This window comes from Salvia miltiorrhiza, chromosome 8, assembly GCF_028751815.1.
Source record: "Salvia miltiorrhiza cultivar Shanhuang (shh) chromosome 8, IMPLAD_Smil_shh, whole genome shotgun sequence".
In the NCBI taxonomy this organism is placed as follows: Eukaryota; Viridiplantae; Streptophyta; class Magnoliopsida; order Lamiales; family Lamiaceae; genus Salvia; species Salvia miltiorrhiza.
This window is the reverse complement of record NC_080394.1, coordinates 19,362,001-19,377,644: the sequence shown is the minus strand read 5'-3', so window position 1 is coordinate 19,377,644 and position 15,644 is coordinate 19,362,001. Positions and strand designations below refer to the sequence as shown.

At 36.4% G+C, this 15,644-nt stretch overlaps 1 protein-coding gene across 1 annotated transcript in view; it reads right to left on the bottom strand.

Moving 5' to 3' along the window:
- LOC131001528 (protein SWEETIE) overlaps window positions 1-14,705 on the bottom strand; it is a 33,262-nt gene extending 18,557 nt beyond the window's left edge. The window contains exons 1-16 of the mRNA XM_057927930.1: window positions 14,382-14,705; window positions 13,629-13,836; window positions 10,582-10,688; window positions 7,848-8,084; window positions 7,662-7,751; window positions 7,505-7,586; window positions 7,113-7,177; window positions 6,188-6,292; window positions 5,457-5,546; window positions 5,291-5,371; window positions 3,789-3,857; window positions 2,505-2,630; window positions 1,348-1,451; window positions 1,000-1,132; window positions 820-926; window positions 110-217 (exon numbers count right to left, since the gene is read on the bottom strand). Coding sequence (XP_057783913.1) covers window positions 110-217; window positions 820-926; window positions 1,000-1,132; window positions 1,348-1,451; window positions 2,505-2,630; window positions 3,789-3,857; window positions 5,291-5,371; window positions 5,457-5,546; window positions 6,188-6,292; window positions 7,113-7,177; window positions 7,505-7,586; window positions 7,662-7,751; window positions 7,848-8,084; window positions 10,582-10,688; window positions 13,629-13,836; window positions 14,382-14,546 — 1,877 coding nt within the window. The 5' untranslated portion in view covers window positions 14,547-14,705. The remainder of the gene's footprint in view (window positions 1-109; window positions 218-819; window positions 927-999; window positions 1,133-1,347; window positions 1,452-2,504; window positions 2,631-3,788; window positions 3,858-5,290; window positions 5,372-5,456; window positions 5,547-6,187; window positions 6,293-7,112; window positions 7,178-7,504; window positions 7,587-7,661; window positions 7,752-7,847; window positions 8,085-10,581; window positions 10,689-13,628; window positions 13,837-14,381) is intronic.
- Window positions 14,706-15,644: the final 939 nt, after the last annotated feature.

Below are 15,644 nucleotides of genomic sequence, written 5' to 3'. Positions count from 1 at the left end.
CATAACGTTAGAGATACATACAACCTAGAGGAAACAAGCAAAACAGAGCCAACAGAAGTCCCACTGGAAAATTGGAGCCCGAAAAGAAAACAGTAAAAAAAAATTGTACCCGTTTAGGTATAGCAGAACAGGCTGCAGCAATATTGTATCCACAGGATCAGAAGAAAGAAAACATTTTATACATGATGTAAGAGCATCAATGGCAGCAGACCACACTCTACATAGGAAAAAAATAATATCATAAGTTTAAGAGAAGAAGAAGAAATAAACAAGAAAAGTGCTTCAGAAATTCAAAAATAATGAGTTAAGTATTGAGATCGCATTTTCATTTAAGTATCGAATATATGGGGCAAGACACAAGAAAATTGAAATGTATCTCTCTCTCTCTCTCTGACCTGAACTCTGGATTCCAAACACAAATTCAAGCTGGACACAGATGGTGAGTAAAGAGATGTGGTTCTCGAGGTAGTAACTGCACGGAGAAACTATGCACCACAAACACTTCTCTCTATGAGATAATTTTTCCTTTATCTATTTTCAATCATAAGGTTCTTACAGACATAAATGAACAGTAATCCCCATCCTATTCCAGAATGTAGACTGTTTAAGGTGCTAATACAAACCCATCATTCGCTCCCAAAAATCTTAATATGTAACTAATTACCATGTTCCACAAATTGACTAGCAAAATTTTACACCTTTTTACTGCCTCACAGTTTCTCCATGAGAAGATAGTAAGGCCCAATACCAAAACTTGTTCAGCAATAATTGGAGAGAGATGCAGAAGATGGCACTAAACATGAATATCATACAACTAACCCTATTTCTGATGTGCGGTCTTGAACTTGGTTCATCCGATGTTTAGTATTTCCACTAAATGTGGAAGCCCATAAGGCAAGAATGTCGAAAACTTGGTCGTGAAGCTCCTGAACCATCAAACAGCTACCTTGAGAAACTGAAAAGAAGTTAGGACCTACAAAATAGAACAGTAAAACTTACTTCTTTTGACACAGAAGTTAATAGTGAAGATAGAAGGTTCCACCCAGCTTCTTTTTCTACAGAAGCTGCTATAGGGTTCCTGCTGGATTGCATCAACATCTTCTTGCAAACATCAAGGATGGATTTGGGCAACCTGCACGTAACATACCAAAATAAGTGAAAGATTTCATTAGGGATTGGAAAACCTTGGGTGCTAAAAAAAAATTGTATTTCCACATTTGACAAAAATATGCACGTATGAAACATTACAAGCAATCAGAGAGCATATAGCTCTGCTTTAATGCACTTTGGGCACTTGATAACAATGCAATGCACAATGTAAAGAGAAAAAGAAACCAAAAACTATACCTGGTTGGATATCCAAGAGGTAACTTTGGTGAAGTGGACACTAGTGAAGCCAAAACTGCTGCTAGCCCATGCAGAGAGTCAAGCTCCCTTTTAAAGTTGGATCCCTGGATATCTAAGACAGTAAAACAACTTGTACAAAGAAGAACAGCAAGAGGGAAAACTGAGTATAGATTTATCATCATAATAAGAGAATATGAGCCCAGAATGAAAGGAGAATAATCATAGCATATTAAGCCAAACAGTATCTATCTCCAATGTAATTCTACATGTGACTAGACTTTATTAATACATGCAGAAATCAAAAGGTCTTATCAAAAGATTAGAAATCAAACAGAAGCACATTCCATGAAAGAAATATGTTACACACACACATATATTTATATGTATATACATGAGGTGAAACAATGAAGCATTCACATCCAATTTATGTTTTAACAAATTGATCCCTTTGATTCCAAAGCCTTACTTAAAATGCTGTTATAGATATCCTTTGATGTTCACATCAGAATAACCATTGCCATATTACATAGCTAAAATATATTATATACTTATTTGTGATATTGTTACTGCTACATATTGATATAACCATTGACAAAATCTAATACATATAAGAAAACAAAATATGGGGTCTATATAAGCAAAGATGGTCATCTGAATGCAAATGGGGGTGTACATAAGACCAGAAACTTGAGGTAAAGTTGATGGAGTCAAACATACACATGCACAAACACTTACACATACACATCCAAAGTGAATTTATGATACCACTGAGAAACCCTAGATCATTTTTTGCACATGACAAATTCATTAGTTGTATCTGAATCTGATCAAAGAAAAGTTATGTTACTTCTTCTAAACCTACAGATAGTTATGTGAAAATCTTGCCAAGTCGAGCATATAAGCAGAGAATTACATCAAGTCCAGATATGCCATCTTGGACAACCACCCTACAAACATTTAACCTCTACAAATAATTGAGAGATTCCTCCCAATCTCTCCTATAGCCTATCTACTCATCCGTAGTAGCACTTGCATGTTTCTCCCTGTATTGTTAAGTTCGCTTGCACAGGCAATAAATGAACATACAGAAGTTCCAGGCTCTCTAGGAAGCAGCATAAGTGCATAACACAAAGTGAGCCACACTAAAAAAGTTTTACCTTCTGAAATGAAACATTTTCTCTTGCTGCACTAAGCATTGTCATTGCATATGATATCAAACCACCAACACAAGAAGGATCAACTTCAGCCAGCATACGAACGGTCAAGGCAGCTTCAACTCTTACCTAGCCAAAAATATTACACAGTGCTTAGGAAGAAAAGCACACCAACTATGAAATCTAGAGGAGTAGATGCATCAGGTAGTGCGTACATAACTTTTGACTAAATCAATAGAAGTAAGCCACGTTGTACTACAAAAAGATTGGTTACCATATCCTGCTTGATAACCATACAAGGCATATAACGAGAAAATGTGGCACAATAAGCAAATCAAAAATAAAAGCAGAATGGAAGTAAATGACATACATAATAGATAGTTCCCATAAAGTAAACTAGGTGAACATAAAGAATAGTAATGTAGACAGACAGAACTGCTCTGAAGGTAAACATACATATAGCAATTGTTGCACAGATAATGTGGCACAATAAGCATATATCAATACAAAAGCAGAATCAAAGCAAATGACATACATAGCAGGTGGCTCCCATAGAGTAAATTAGATGATTGTAAGAATTAGCAATATCTTCGCAGACAGCACTGCTCTCTGAAGGTGAACACACAAAATGCAAAACATATCCAGCATTTCAAACCATCCTATTTATGGATATTGCAGAAATTTCAACTGTACAAAACACAAAGTAGGCAGTAGCAAATTAGCCTTATCAAACCAGCCTCTTTCTCACTTGGCCAAAGTAAACACAAACACCATTAAAGACTTATTGTTCCTTAGAATCAAAGATTTTCTTAGTTTTTCTTTCTTTGGTCAGGGAGTTTGGGGGGAGCAAATTAACTATCACCAAAAAGGGCAGCTCCAAGTCTTCTCATATACTCCCTAGCTACCAGAGCTGGGAGAGGAAAACCGCTTGGGCCAACGATGGTGAGATATAATATCCAGGAAGCTAAACACTATGCCACTTACATCCTAATTAGAATACTGAAGCCATAACTTTTATCAGATTTGAATATTCAAACACATTCACAACCAAAAAGAGAAGAATTTCACTAAGTTACCAAAACAATGAACCATAGGTCCATAGCATGTGTAAATAAGTTCATATATGTAACATAGATGACTGGGCACATTTATCTAACTTTACCAGAGCATTATAATATGTGCCAACTGCCAACGTAACAAAGGTTATCCGTTAGAAATCTTCTCTAATATAAACATGGCTGTATACATGATTAAAATTGAAGTAAAATAATACTATCAGAAGCTTACCAATGCTGAATTATGGGAAAGCGCTGCAACAACTGTGTCATCAAGGACTTCCTTGAATTCATGTGGAACCTATGGTTAAACATGTGAAGCATATTATCGTAAAGTGTATTTGCAATGAACCCCACTAAATCATATGTACAAGCAGTTCCCACAGGCAACAGTTAACAAATAATGCACAAACCAGGGCAGTAAGCAGAATGTATAAGTAGTAGCCCTGAGGCTTTGCAAGTGGTGTTCCGCTCAGGACACCACTAGTTATAGAAAATGGCAGATTGTATGCAATTAAACCAACTTCGTGTAGAAGCATATACTGCCTGGACTTCGGCTTCTGTATCAGTATGAGAGGGCAGACTACAATGATTCATGACCAATGTCAACTGGTCATTGGAACCAAAAAGCAAATTAAGAAGAAAGGAAAAGAAAAATTCATAGTTTGGCTCCAACCAGTAGTAACCAAAGTTGGTCTGCCAATTCAAGCCAACCATTCCATTCTTCATGGGCTCTTGACACTTGGCAATATCTTATTGGACATATGATTTTTTAGATATGATTTTTATATATAATATTTTAAATAATTATATCAAATTTTGCATTTTTATAATTTCTTAAAATACAGCCCAATTTAAATAACTAATTTGTATCTGTAATTTAATATTTCATGCATCTATTTACAGCTTTTTTTTTTCAATTTCATAATCCAATTTTGTAATTTTTAATTTGTTATTGAGTTTGTAGCTTAAGTTAAGTGTGTGGTAATTTTCATTATTATCAATTATAAATTTAAAATATAATACAAATGGACCATAAATAACAAATAACAATAAATAATGGAAAAGGAAAATATATTTTAGGTCGGGTTGAGTCATTGCTAAAACATAAAGGTTGTTGAATTGAGGTAAATTGTAGATTGTATATGTGGAAGAGAGAGAAATGATTTTTTTATTAAAAGGCTGGGTTGGATTGAGTTATTGATAAATATAGTCTTATACAGTACACACGCTATGTTAGTCTATCTGGCAGGAACAATTAAAAAAAAAATTGTCAAATACATTGAGTAATGTTGGATGGCGTGTGGGAAGGATTGAAGGTCAACGTACTATTGTGGATATCCAAAAACAGAAAAGTCACGATACGGTTTTTGGTGAACAAAGGACCTTTTGTAGTACATGAACATCTTGTCCCCATACAAAAAGAAGATTCTAAGCATAAACATCATCCCCTAAATCCTAATTCAAATAATTTCCTAAGTCTTGTTTTGTATATGCTTTCGTGTGTATGTGTATCAGACTATCAGTTTGGAGGTATTCCCAGCATGTAGCTTTTTGCTAATTAGAAGATATTTACCCCTTAAGTTTTCCAAGACAAGCCATTTATCGATCTTCAAACTCAAATAAATGGTTCCTTCTGCTTTTGAAACCATATTAAATGGTGATACTTAATATGAGGACAGAGATTGGAAAACAGAAATCAGTTGTGAATATATGTTAAAGCAATGAATGTACCTCTCCAAGTGTTTTCAGCACATATGACAGAGTTCGTAAAGCAGCAACTCTCATGGATGGGGTGGAATCTGAAGATAAAAGCTGCAGAATATGTTTATTAACAAGTCAGCAATAATGAAACAGCCAGCAGAAGTATTACAATTCCAGTTGGACCATGTAGAAAAACCTGCTTGGCAAGAAAAACTGAAAAGCTTCTCTGAATTGGTTCGCTCATTTGATCTATCATACCAACTCGCACGATATACAGCACACAAGCCTTGAAACAAGGAAGAGGAATATGAGAATTTGAGTTTACCAAAGCCGATGTGTATACAAGAAATTACTAAATTCATTAGGTGATCAAAAGTAAGAAGTGGTCAAATGATAGAGAAACTGTAGATGGGTGACGAAGCTCTTCTGGGAGCAAACTGAAAACCCTGACAGATTAATCTTATATAATGTGTGTTTGAAATATGTACTGGGCAAGCAAATATTTTTAATGTGAGCAAGAGAAGTTCTCCTCTATCTGAACGGAAATGTAATGCCATAGGGACAATCACTCAATAACTTGCCTACTATAAATATCCAAGCAACAGAGAGAAACAAGTTAATGAAAATTTTACGATGAACAAATACAGATGAAAATGTCAACAAATAATTACTACAAAGTATGCTTGCTTATTCAACCCTCAAATGAGGTATTCTCACTTTCTCAGCCATTCAACTAGGTTTTTTTATTGCAGATACTTTTTCTACGAGATTTCTATTTTGCTCATACAAAAGAGTCCAGAGATATCTCTCTATACCTGATAATAGACCAGCTGCATATAAACTATAAGAAATATAGCCAAAAGCTATGTTCACCAATATATATGCAAAATAGCTTCTATCGCAACTACATTATTTAACATCAGATACCAGTGCTTGAGCATCAACAGATGTATCCGAGCGGAGCATATCCATGACCAGCAGAGCATAGTTTTGTAGCTCGCTATCTGGGTGTAGATACTTTAAACACATAGCCTGCAGATGCACGCTAATACAATATTAATCCAAAAAGAAAACAGAAAACATAAGAATTTAGAAAGAAAACGAAAAAAATATAGTTAAGACCTCCAAATTTTTAATAAAAAATGATAGTTTACTGACAAAAATATAATATCTACTAACCTTACACCAGGCTCAACATTATAGTATTAACCGTTTTTACTTTCTCAGTCTTACCTATCTTTATTCTTTACATCTATTTTTCTTTAGATCTTAAACCCATGCAGAACCAGTGTTCACACTCTCTAGTGTCGGCAAAATTGCAATATGATGGCATTGGGATATAAAATGGGCGCTAAGAGTCCAGTAACCATTTATTTTCTCATCCAGAAGAATATCGACAAATTCCCAAGTATAACTTCAAAGGTTTGTATGTGGAAAATGGTCTAATTACACAGCATTAACCTTTCAGAGATTGAGAACCTTCAAAATTCCCAGTGGATAATTTTTCAGTTGCACACTTGCACAGGCACTAAGCTAAGCTTGTTATGATAATAACTGAATAAGAAAGTTTTGAGGAAACTAATTTAACTTCTTCTTGCTTCACATGGTTTTTCTTCCCCCTCAGCTATCCAAAGAAGAATAAGAGTGGGAAATCTCTGAGATCCAGCAGATACGAATTTGAGACAAATATCTTCCCATTTTCCACTATACCTAACAATATCAAGAATTTTCCAAACATGAAAAGGCAAGACTCAAGAGCATAAATTTGTCAAAAAGTATCTCACCGTGACAAGGCATGTTTCTTTTTCTAATTCTGGAAAGAAAGTATTAATAATTAGGACTCACCCATTACCTGTAAAAAGCATACCCATGACAAGGTAATGCCAATACGTACATCCTTCAGACGAGGTCCACTGACTGCAAGTTTACATTCACAGATGAAGATGAAGATGAAGAATGAAAGCCAAAAATATGGAGAAGTAACTATATATACAGAAATTATAATGAAAATATTGCCAAGCTGAAAAGGCAAAAGCAAATACATTCTTGGGTAAATCAAGTTTTCGAACACATTTCTGAATTAGTTATAATCTGCATAATAAAAATTGGACTTTCCTGTAATGGGTGAATCTGATAGCTTAGTAACTATCCATAGTAGATAATCATCTCAAAAAATTTATCTGCCAACAACATATACTAATGATTTAAGAGAAGCACAAGAGCCAATCATGCACTAAAGCATACCTTTGGTAAATGGGAGCGCTAAGTGCTTCTGTAAGCCCCCTTCTAGCTTCTTAGGAGTAGCACCCTTTCCCCTTGGTTGTACCTAACACGAGATGATAAATCACTAGATCCAAAAAACAAAAAAAAGCAGGTAGATGCTGATGACAGAAAGTGATACCTGTGCATCAGGATTCATTCCGAGAGCCAGTAATGCTCCTAAAGCGTCAGCAAAGGCATCTCTTACAGGTTTAACAGGATCCTCAAGAGCCTATAGTAGACAAAACAAAACTACAATTATATGTAAAAGGAAGGTTTTACAAAAATGGTAAGAAGAAGAATAGATGGAACATGAAGATTTAAGAACCTTGACACAATAAGACAAGCAATTTTCAAGTTCTCCAATCCCCAATCCTGGTCCTCCAATATTTGCAAAAGCCTTCAGACATCTTGCAGCAGCTATTTTGACACGTGGAGACTTATCCCCAACTCCGGCCCGCATAATTACACGAAAAGCCTCAGTATACGCTGCAGAAGCAGCACTACCATCAGAACCCTCCAAAGCATTGTGAAGCATGCGCAGAGCCTCTTGTCTCACAAAATCCTAAATCAGCATGCCGTTAGGCAAGGTACATAAAAACGAATAAAATTTACATCCTGAACAATTAAAAAATGATAATTATATCAATCCAGAGATGTCATTTCAGTCAGAATTCAGAAATATCTCAAAAGCATAGTCTTATTGGCTGATGGATCAGCTTACGCATAACACAGTTCAAATGAATAATCTGACACGTGTAGGAAAAAAACTAAAGGGTTAATAGCCGAAAAATACACGAACTATCACGGGATTTGCATGTTGCACAAGGCGAAAATTCCGGCAGCTCTTAAGTTTGACCGGCGATGACGTGGACAATATTTAACATTACATGGCATTACTCGTGGCTTTTTTTACACGCTGGCAAGCCACATGGGCAAAACGACGTCGTTTTGCCCAGAAATTAAATTAAAAGGTGATTTTAATTAAACAAAGTCTGAAATTAAATTAAAAGGTGATTTAAGCAGAGGCGGCGGCGCTCTAAGGGAATGAAACCCTAGGCGGCGCGATTTTTTTCCAGCAAATCCTAGAAGGGTCAGGGGCGTGAGCGGAGCGGTGTTCGTCAGAGAAGGAGCCACAACAGAGGAAGTAAGAGTCAGGGGCGTGAGCTGCTGTTGTCTCCGAAGCAAGAGAGGAAGAGGAAGGCTTAGGACCGGAATCAGCGGCGGTGGTTTCTTGTTGTTCTTCGCCGGAAATCGAAGAAGAAGGTGGAGGCTGGAAATTGGGGATCTAGGTTTGAGAGAGGTGAGCTAAAGAAAAGGGTGAGAGAAGGCGTCGCCATCGCCTCCCTCAAACCCCTCCTCTCCAACAACGCCGCAGCCTTCATCCTCTCCCTGCCCTTCCTCCTCATCCCCGTCCTCTACTTCTCTCTCCTCACTGTAGGCGTTGCTGCTGCCTCTGGAGCCGATGAGGCGAACGACGCCTCCCTCTCTCTCAACCCTTCAATTTTGATGATTGAGTCCTGGGTCCTTACCAACAACAGCCGTCTTTCTCCTCTGTTTCAAGTTTCTTTTCCGTTTCATAAAGAATTTTGTGGCGAAGAATTAATGGTCTTTGCCATGTGCAAGAATGTGCGAATTTGGAGTGCTGGTGTTTGAGACAGTGACAAATAGGTGGGATTTTGGGAAGAGAGAAAGTGGGGTGGTTGAGTGGGTGAAGCTGCATTACCCGGGAAATGTGGAGGATTTAATCGACGGGAGGATGGAGAAGACGACGGAGATGGTTTCCGCGGCGGCGTTTTTTTTGGAAGCAGCATTTTTTTTCTTTTTTTTTCTTTTTTTTAAAAAAAATTATTTAAGAAAAGCTTGATAAAACGACGTCGTTTTACATGCCCGGCGGTTAGTCCACGTCTGCAATTTTCGGCTGCCACGTCAACTACGCTTAAGGTGATGGTCAACGCGTGTGCAAATTACAATTAAATCAAAAGGTGATGTATTCTAAGGCTAATTTTGAAAGTCATGTGCAATTTGCAAATTTGGTGATAGTTCGTGTATTTTTTGGTTATTAACCCAAAACTAAAACAGTTAAGATCTTTGTGGGTGTGGAAACTATATTCACAGAAAAACCAAAACTATAGGAGGTCTACTATAGTAGCATAGGTCCATTAATATGTGACTCATTTAAAAATGATCAACAAGAACTACTGATACTCGTATTATTTTTTGGAGTCTAAACAACATACAAACTTGTAGTGAAAGGACAGATTACTTGACTGATACTACCACTCATTGTTTTTAGATTTCACACAAATTATTGCCCCCTAACAACAATAATTTTGAGATACAACATATCAACTACTGCCTCTCAGTTCTTTTAGGGAAATCAGATTATGTGAAAACAGCTACATCTAAGGCCTTGCAATTCATTCTCTTTTATTTGGGAAAATGAGCAGTGTTAAAATTGGCTAGGGAAAATCCTCTACTATACTGACAAACCTATAGAGGTACAAGGAGAAGAAACCAAGACTTTTGCATCTCCAGTAGGAAACTGGGCTTATTCACCACGAAAATAAATGACATTAAATACGTCAAAGTCACCACTATAGACACTACCAGAACTCTAAGAGAACAAAAGGTGTAACTCCCCCATGAATTTGAACATAAAGCGCATCGAAATAAAATAGCATCTACTTGAATTTGAGAATAAACGAATCCTCAATAAGTCTCTTAAGATTTTTTATATGAAATCTTATACACATACATCACAAGATTTCCAAGCTTCAACAACTATCCCTGTCACACCTACCTAACGCACAGGAACCACTTTGCAATAGTTAAGTAAAGAAAATTCCTAACATATCTCTAATGTAAAGGAAATTAGAACAATACTAGTTATTAACAAGTATAGACCCCTCCATGTCAAAGAAAAACTTATGCAAGTTTGCCAGGGCCAGGGCTTTCTGACTTTTTATAGTCCTTGTCTAGTTTAAGCACCAATAATATTCTTGCATGGCGTTATAGGAGTTAAAATTGGGTAACTAGTGATGGACTGGGAATTTATATACCTCATTAAACTTTAGTAACTTTGAAACAATATTAGTTGTTTCCAGTAGCCCAGAAACAATTCGTCTCCCAAAGTACCGGTACAATATTCCCAAGCATTGAGAAGCACCTGTGGCAGCAATGAAAAAAGTAATAAAGTTAGAAATTAATTTTTCTGAATTAATTAAAACCCTCAACAGATCTTGTGCAGCAGAGAAGAAAGAAGATTTAATGTCATTCTTTAGTCAAGTAAGATTAACACAAACCAAAAAAGTTAATACAAAAGTGATGCTATGACCATGAGGAATTTAATTAGAACAAGGTCTGCCCTAAATCTCCTTTCTTGATAAGGAGCAACGTTTATCAGAACAGAAGTAGAGATTAAAAAACGGATGAGATCACAACAGCCTAGCTACAAATACAAATCCAATCTCTAGTAATGAATAATACAGGAAAGAGCTTATAAAATATATAATTACTCAATTTCGGATATTAAAATAACTAAATCTGAATTGAAGAACTAAATAGAAAATGAACATCAACAGTTTAAGCCTATGCAACTCGGAAAATAAAGCAATATTAAAGCCTGTGAATATCGTCTTCAAGTAGACCAACCCTTTGCACCATAAAGCCTCTTGCGGTGGTCAAGTGGGTGAGCTTGTACCCAAAGTTCACAAGTTCAAATCCCACCAATGCCTTCTAGGTCGAGCCCCAGGCCCCGTGTCACAGGACTTGACTAGTGTAGTTTGCTTCTCCTATGCAGTTTACAGGCTGTGAGCTATATTCCACAAGTGCAAGGTTTAGGTTTACCTAGAGTGCACCCACGAATAGCAGTTGCAAGTTTTTCCTCGTCCGCCAAAATAATAAATAAACAAAGCTACTATATAAAGGTTGAGTACAATACACAAGTTGTACATTTTATTCTTCTACACTTTCTTACTAGATCTGTTTGCAATTCCAAGGATAAATAATGTATGGCACTGCATATGCACATAAGAGACTATTCAAGCTCATCATTTACAACCTAGAAGTGTGATTCACACTTCACAATTTGTAAATTTGATATGAGCATCTTCCAGTTTGTGAATTTGTGCATATATTTGGTCTTCTAATTATTACTAGGTGCTAATGCCATCGTTAGGTAATTCACGCAGCCCTCGAAAGTCTACAGCTTAGGGGCTGAAAAATCTCCTTGCAATTAAAATATTCCGCCTAGCACCAAATATATAAGCAATTTCACCATTCTAAATTTCAAAAGAGCAGAATCTAGAGTTCACCAAGATAGAGGCATACTGAAGATTAAGGCTTCTGAAGAACCGGAGACACACAGGTGCAACAGCAGGTTTCAGAATGAAGTTCCCCTTTGCATATAAAGTATTTATACTTAAGTAAAATTTATACTCTTACTTTCTGAATGTAAGTGTTACTGTCCAACGCAGAGCTAATTTTCTGTAATTGGCCAGTTCAGATAGAATGTTCCCTAGGTAATATGAATAACAAATTTATCAAGGCACTACCCAACTCGCAACATGTGATACGACAGGCAGATGCATAAAGACAGTCAAGAAAAAGAAGATACTGTCTCCATTCATGTCTAACACCATACACCGTCTTTGTACTCAAAGAAGAAGTAAATAGCGCCTCTTATGGGATGTCATGAAATGAAAGGCGTGAGAAAAGGCACAGCCAGCAATTATATAAATATATATAATGGCGAGTTGGATTAACAAAAATGTCAAGTTTGACATTCTAGTTTTTAATATGGTAAAACAAATTTTATAGTTTCAAGACATATATGAATCACATTGAAGATGAAACTTCATGAACATAAGTCACTTTATTCTCAATTAGGTCTCTCAGTTCCATTTGAGAAAGCTTGTTGAATAGCACCTATTTCTTTTACTAGACACAAAAATTATTAAAAAACAAAAAAGAAGGAATTGCAGAGGGATGAGAAACCCCAAAGGTGAAATCAACCATACTACAAATACAACTCCAATGTCTAGCGATATCTAACACAAAAAAAATTGTAAGGCTTTAGATTTGAGACCCACCATACAACTCGAAGCTTAACTCAATCCCACGCCTCTTTTAACGATTCTTCTTTATCCTCAAATCTTCTCATATTCCTTTCTAACCACAAAGACCAACAAAAGGGCTGGAACAATGACGCCCCATAACACTATGCATTTTTAACAAATCAGACTACCAAGATTAGACAAAAGTAAAATCATTTACCAGACGTGGCAAAATCCATTGTACACCTAATTCATTAAGCAATTTATACCAAAGTCCAAGTGAGAAAGAGAAACGTAGAAAGACATGGTCGAGATTTTCAGATCGAATTTCCATAGGACGCACCACTTTGGGGATAGAAAATTGTGTTGGAAGCATCTTTGTAATGCATCACAAGTGCCTTCCCAATATACATGCATTGTTCGTATTGTTTCGATGTTTTTGCTCCATCCCTCACTCATCATTTAAGAAAACAGAGTTTAAGTTTGGTCAATCCTATTCAAAATCAGCTAAATTACACGTCATCTGGATCAAAAAAATTCAAGGGTTTTTGAGTGACGTGATAATGGTTTCCCATTCCCTCTCTATTGCTCAAGCTTTTAGTACACATGCACCAGGGGGGAGATTTTAATCGTCCACGCTCATAAACTGGCCCAATAAGGAAGCTGGAGTTGTTAGAGGAAGGAATATAGCTCTTACTCTGAAGAGAAGGGTGAGGACTCTTTATTCACCAAAAATATGTATTCCACTTTCCCTAAATAATCCAGCAGGATTTGTATTTATTTCATTACAATATGCAAACTCTCTGGATGGGCTGGAAATTTAAAGGCACACATATATGAGATATAACAGAGGACTAGTCCTATGAAAAGCGAAAATGAAAATGAGAATACTTGAAGTACAGTAAATATCCTATCATAACCAGATCGCCCAGGCTAACACTGCAGGAATGTACAGCTCTTGTTAAAAGAAAAAAATAATCTCAAAGCTACATCTGAAATACCAGCAGACCAACAAATATCCATAATGTATAAGAAACTGCATAGATACAAACCAGCAACTTTTTGAGCTTCGCTCCTCTTGCCATCAGAAAGAAATCCCTGAAGGCTGCTTGCTCTAGAGTATATTGAGATTGAATCACCCTTCAATATAATATTGGCCATTGCCTCTGATGCCAGATGCCGCACGGGCCTACGAGCTCCGAGCACCAGCAATGAATATAGTGCATCCTCACATTTCCTTTGCCATTGCAATACGGACTCCTGGATTTCAGAAACTTATCATGAGAGTTCTTATTTCCCGCACCGGACATAATGTAAAAAAATCAATTAAAAAAAATGAAGCTAAGGAAGTCTAAGGTGAAATAATTAAAGACTTGTATGAATTCATGAACAATCATTGAAGAGTCTGTATTTACAGTATGCCTTCAGCAACAAATGCAACATCAGCCAGAAAACATATGCGAAATTTGCTAGCAGTTGTTCTGTAAATGTTCCAACCACATCAATACGCTACGTTATGAGAAGAAACCGCAGTGCAGGGAATAATGGAAAATGAAAAAATCGATATCTTAAATTATTTCTTCTCCTTCCAGCAGCTGAAGTTTTGTACGAGTAATTAAGATAGATCTTAATGTACTGATTAGTGAAAATAAGTAAGTGGCCAAGTTTTACTTTTCATTTTTGCACTAAATCAATGTCAGGGCAGACTCAGCGAAGTGCAACGGCACACAAGTTAACACGGATCAGTCAGCCACCGAGTGCAATGTATGTGAAATAAGGGGGGAAAGTGAACATCAATCTCAGACCTTGGGCTCTTCTTCAATGGCGGAGATGAGATCAGACAAAAGATCGAAACAGAGAAGTGCGTCCGGTGGCTTGTGCGCGGCGGAGGCGACTATTGATTCGAGCTGCGCCACCAGTACGCCGAACCTCGAGAGCTGCATGTTCTCTCTGGCGTAATTCCTCGCCATTTTGCGGCGGAGCGCGTGAGTGTGTGCGAAATGGCAAGTCTGCTTGCCTGTGTTAGGATCTGAGAAGGTGCTGTTTGGTGGCAAAGGTCGATTTTGGGTTTTGGGGATCAAATTTAGGATTTCGCAACTCTATTTTCATTGAAGTGAAATGAAATTAAAAATGAGAGATAAAAGAGTAAATATCTTTTTATCTTTGTTTATTAGGAGAGAAAAATATAATCTTATTCAATATTGGAGAAAAAAATGAAATATTCGAGAGAAAATGAGTGAAAATAAGTTGTCCGATAAAATATTTTACCATGCTCAATGATAAACATGCATTTTTACCTTAATTGTGAGGATTTTGTGTGTTTGATGGTTAATTTGAATGAATATTGGTTTATTGTTGAGAACTTGTTATTTCCCTGTTATTTAAGAGAATTTAAAGAAATATTGACAGAGTAAGTGATTTTAATTGTTCATATCATATTGGTCAGGATTGCAAGTTATTGAGGCTATGGTTTGAGTTTGTCGTGAATGCAAGATTTTGATTATGAATTTCAAATGCATGTTTGTGTTTTTGAAATTATAAAGCCACCATGTCATCATTGTTCCTACGTTCTTAATGATTCATTTATGTCTAATCTTTGTTTTGTTCAAAGACGGGCAATGGTTCAAGTTTGGTGGTTAATAAATATGCATTTTTACCTTTTGGTGTGTCATATTTGATGCATAGTTGTGAGGATTTTGTATGTTTGATAGTTTGTTTGAGTAAATATTAGTTTATTGTCGATAACTTTTTACTTTTTTGTTGTTTGAGCGAATTTACAGAAATAGATAAGCATAATTTGAAAGAATTGTCTGAAATAAAAATTATAGATCATCTCGATATGAGTTCGTGGGCGCAAACGGATCGCAAATCGGAGTTTGGACGAGAGAAATATGGCCAAAACAACAAAGTCACGCAACATTGAAACAACGGCGACCGGGAAACGAAGATCGCCGATTTTTTCAAATTTTTTTATTTTTATCAGTATTTTCGAGCTCTATACAGTATTTGACACCCTGATCAATAAATACCCCTTGAAAGTTTCAATTAAAAAAAAAATCTTAAACTTC